The sequence below is a fragment of the Larimichthys crocea genome, unplaced genomic scaffold (genome assembly GCF_000972845.2).
Source record: "Larimichthys crocea isolate SSNF unplaced genomic scaffold, L_crocea_2.0 scaffold24826, whole genome shotgun sequence".
Lineage (NCBI taxonomy): Eukaryota > Metazoa > Chordata > Actinopteri > Sciaenidae > Larimichthys > Larimichthys crocea.
Window position 1 is genome coordinate 1 of NW_020853291.1, and position 2,128 is coordinate 2,128.

Genomic DNA, 2,128 nt, shown 5'->3' on the forward strand with positions numbered 1-2,128 from the left:
CTCATTATAAATTTAGATAATCTTAGGCCTGCTTTCTAAAATTGGAGCCAATGAGGCTTAATACAGAAGCCTCAACATAATCAAGCCACAAGGCACAACAACAGTATATTCATGTTTCATGTTATTGTAGATAATTATATACAAGTTTTCTTTCCAGGTCAAAACTTGGTCGCTCAGCCCTATTCCTTAGCAGTTTATCTATTTCTCAGCATTGTGTACTGTACTGACTTTATTCTAATGCATGCCTTGTTGCCTGCATCTTGCTTTGCTCTATTCTTTGCGGTGTTTGGTATTTCGGGGTGTTATATGGTCTAGCTCTTCCAGATACGGCGGCCGGCCTGCTGGTGCGCAGCATCCACCTGGTCACTCAGAGACTCAATTCCCAGTGGAGGCAGGACATGAGCATTTCACTGGCTGCCCTGGAGCTGCTGGCTGGGCTTGCCAAGGTAAAGCTACAATGTCCAAACAGCACAGAGACTAGCAATCTGCAATCATTACTAACGGGCCAGGCCAAGGTGAGACTGCTGTACAGCTTTCAGTTCTCCCGTGTTACTCACCCCCCAAAAACTCTTTATATTGCCACTTCAATCATCACTTTATAAAACTACAGTCGGTGTGAAGGTAAATCCTGGATTTGCCCCTCCAAGAAGGCTGACACAAGACCTATCTGCCTGTTACTGTGGCAACAGATGGCCTGAAAGTAACCTGTTACAAGACAATTTAAATCGATCTTAACCTCAGTTAACTAGCACACCTCCTGTGAGCCTCACGGAGAACAAAGCAAAGGTGGTTCATGTGGAAGTCAGACAGTGCGTCACAAGAGAGTTGCTCCTAAACTGTCAACACAGTTCCACAGATTACCAGAAAGAGAGAAGTCGGCAGCAACAGACTGGTTGCACAGCAGACATTTTGACAACATGGAGCAGGAAACTCACCGGTGTATTAATTAACTACAATAGCTGCAATCCACTTAAGGGAAGGTGCTGCTATTCTGTGTGCTGATTCATGGTCACCGGGACACTTATCATATCTCTGCCTGGTAATGGCGGTGTGGATAACTAGTGCAGACGCCAAATAAGCTCACAATTGGCTATAAAACGTAAATGTCTGACATTTGGTGTCACACATATGAAGAGGGCAGAGGTTACATGAGATTATTTAAATTTACATAAATGCTAGTTCTATCAATAATGTAATTTAACTTTTATTTCTTACTGCAAAAAATCAAATGTCCTTATTTAGTTCACTGACTCATAAAGCCTACAAAGATCGTTCATATATAGAGAAAAATAAAGAATTTTCGTGTGTTTTCTGTCTTAACCAGGTAAAGGTGGGAGTAGACTCTGCAGACCGTAAACGTGCCGTCAGCTCTATATGTGGGTACATTGTGTACCAGTGTAGCCGTCCAGCTCCTCTTCAGTCCCGAGACCTCCACTCCATGATTGTAGCTGCCTTCCAGTTTCTCTGTGTGTGGCTCACAGAACACCCTGACATGCTGGATGAGAAGGTAGCATTTATCTCTGATATGAATATATTGAGAATGAATTGATTGAAATATATATTTGTTTTGTAAAACTAAAACTCTACCAAAACCCTACAGAAAATTGGATACGTCATGAATTCTGTCAGCGAAATGATTAAAAAAGAAGATTAGAGGAACATTTTGTTGATAATTCTGTCCAGTCTAGCCTAAGCTGCATTTACAAAACTGTGCACTCCTGCTCTGAGATTCCTTCTTTATTGTTTGGATCAGGATTGTTTGGTAGAGGTTTTGGAGATTGTGGAGCTTGGAATCTCTGGCAGCAAGTCCCGCCAGGAACAGGAAGTCCGACATAAAGGAGAAAAGGAGCACAACCCAGCTTCAATGAGGGTGAAGGATGCTGCTGAGGCCACTTTGTCCTGGTAAGACTCCTCAAAGTTTCTACAGTAGTAACAATGGATATATTATGTTTACCTTGTTATTTAAACCAAATCAAAATTCAGTTTTGAGGCTTCTCATATACTGTATATATTTCCACTTTGTCAACAATAAAATGTCCTGGGCCAGTTTTTCTTAAACGGGCAGGGCGTCTTCTCTAAGTACACACAGGCATATCGTTTGGCATAAAGAAGGAGAACTAAAGGACTG

General features: G+C 41.9%; 1 protein-coding gene across 1 annotated transcript; it reads left to right on the top strand.

Annotated features, from left to right (window-relative positions):
* Nucleotides 1-7: 7 nt before the first annotated feature.
* LOC113744849 (ral GTPase-activating protein subunit beta-like) lies at nucleotides 8-1,902 on the top strand (the record flags this gene model as incomplete). The annotated part of the gene is made up of 3 exons (XM_027275910.1): nucleotides 8-446; nucleotides 1,325-1,507; nucleotides 1,754-1,902. Coding segments are annotated over exons 1-3 (380 nt in total), but the record flags the coding sequence as incomplete, so codon positions are not given.
* Nucleotides 1,903-2,128: the final 226 nt, after the last annotated feature.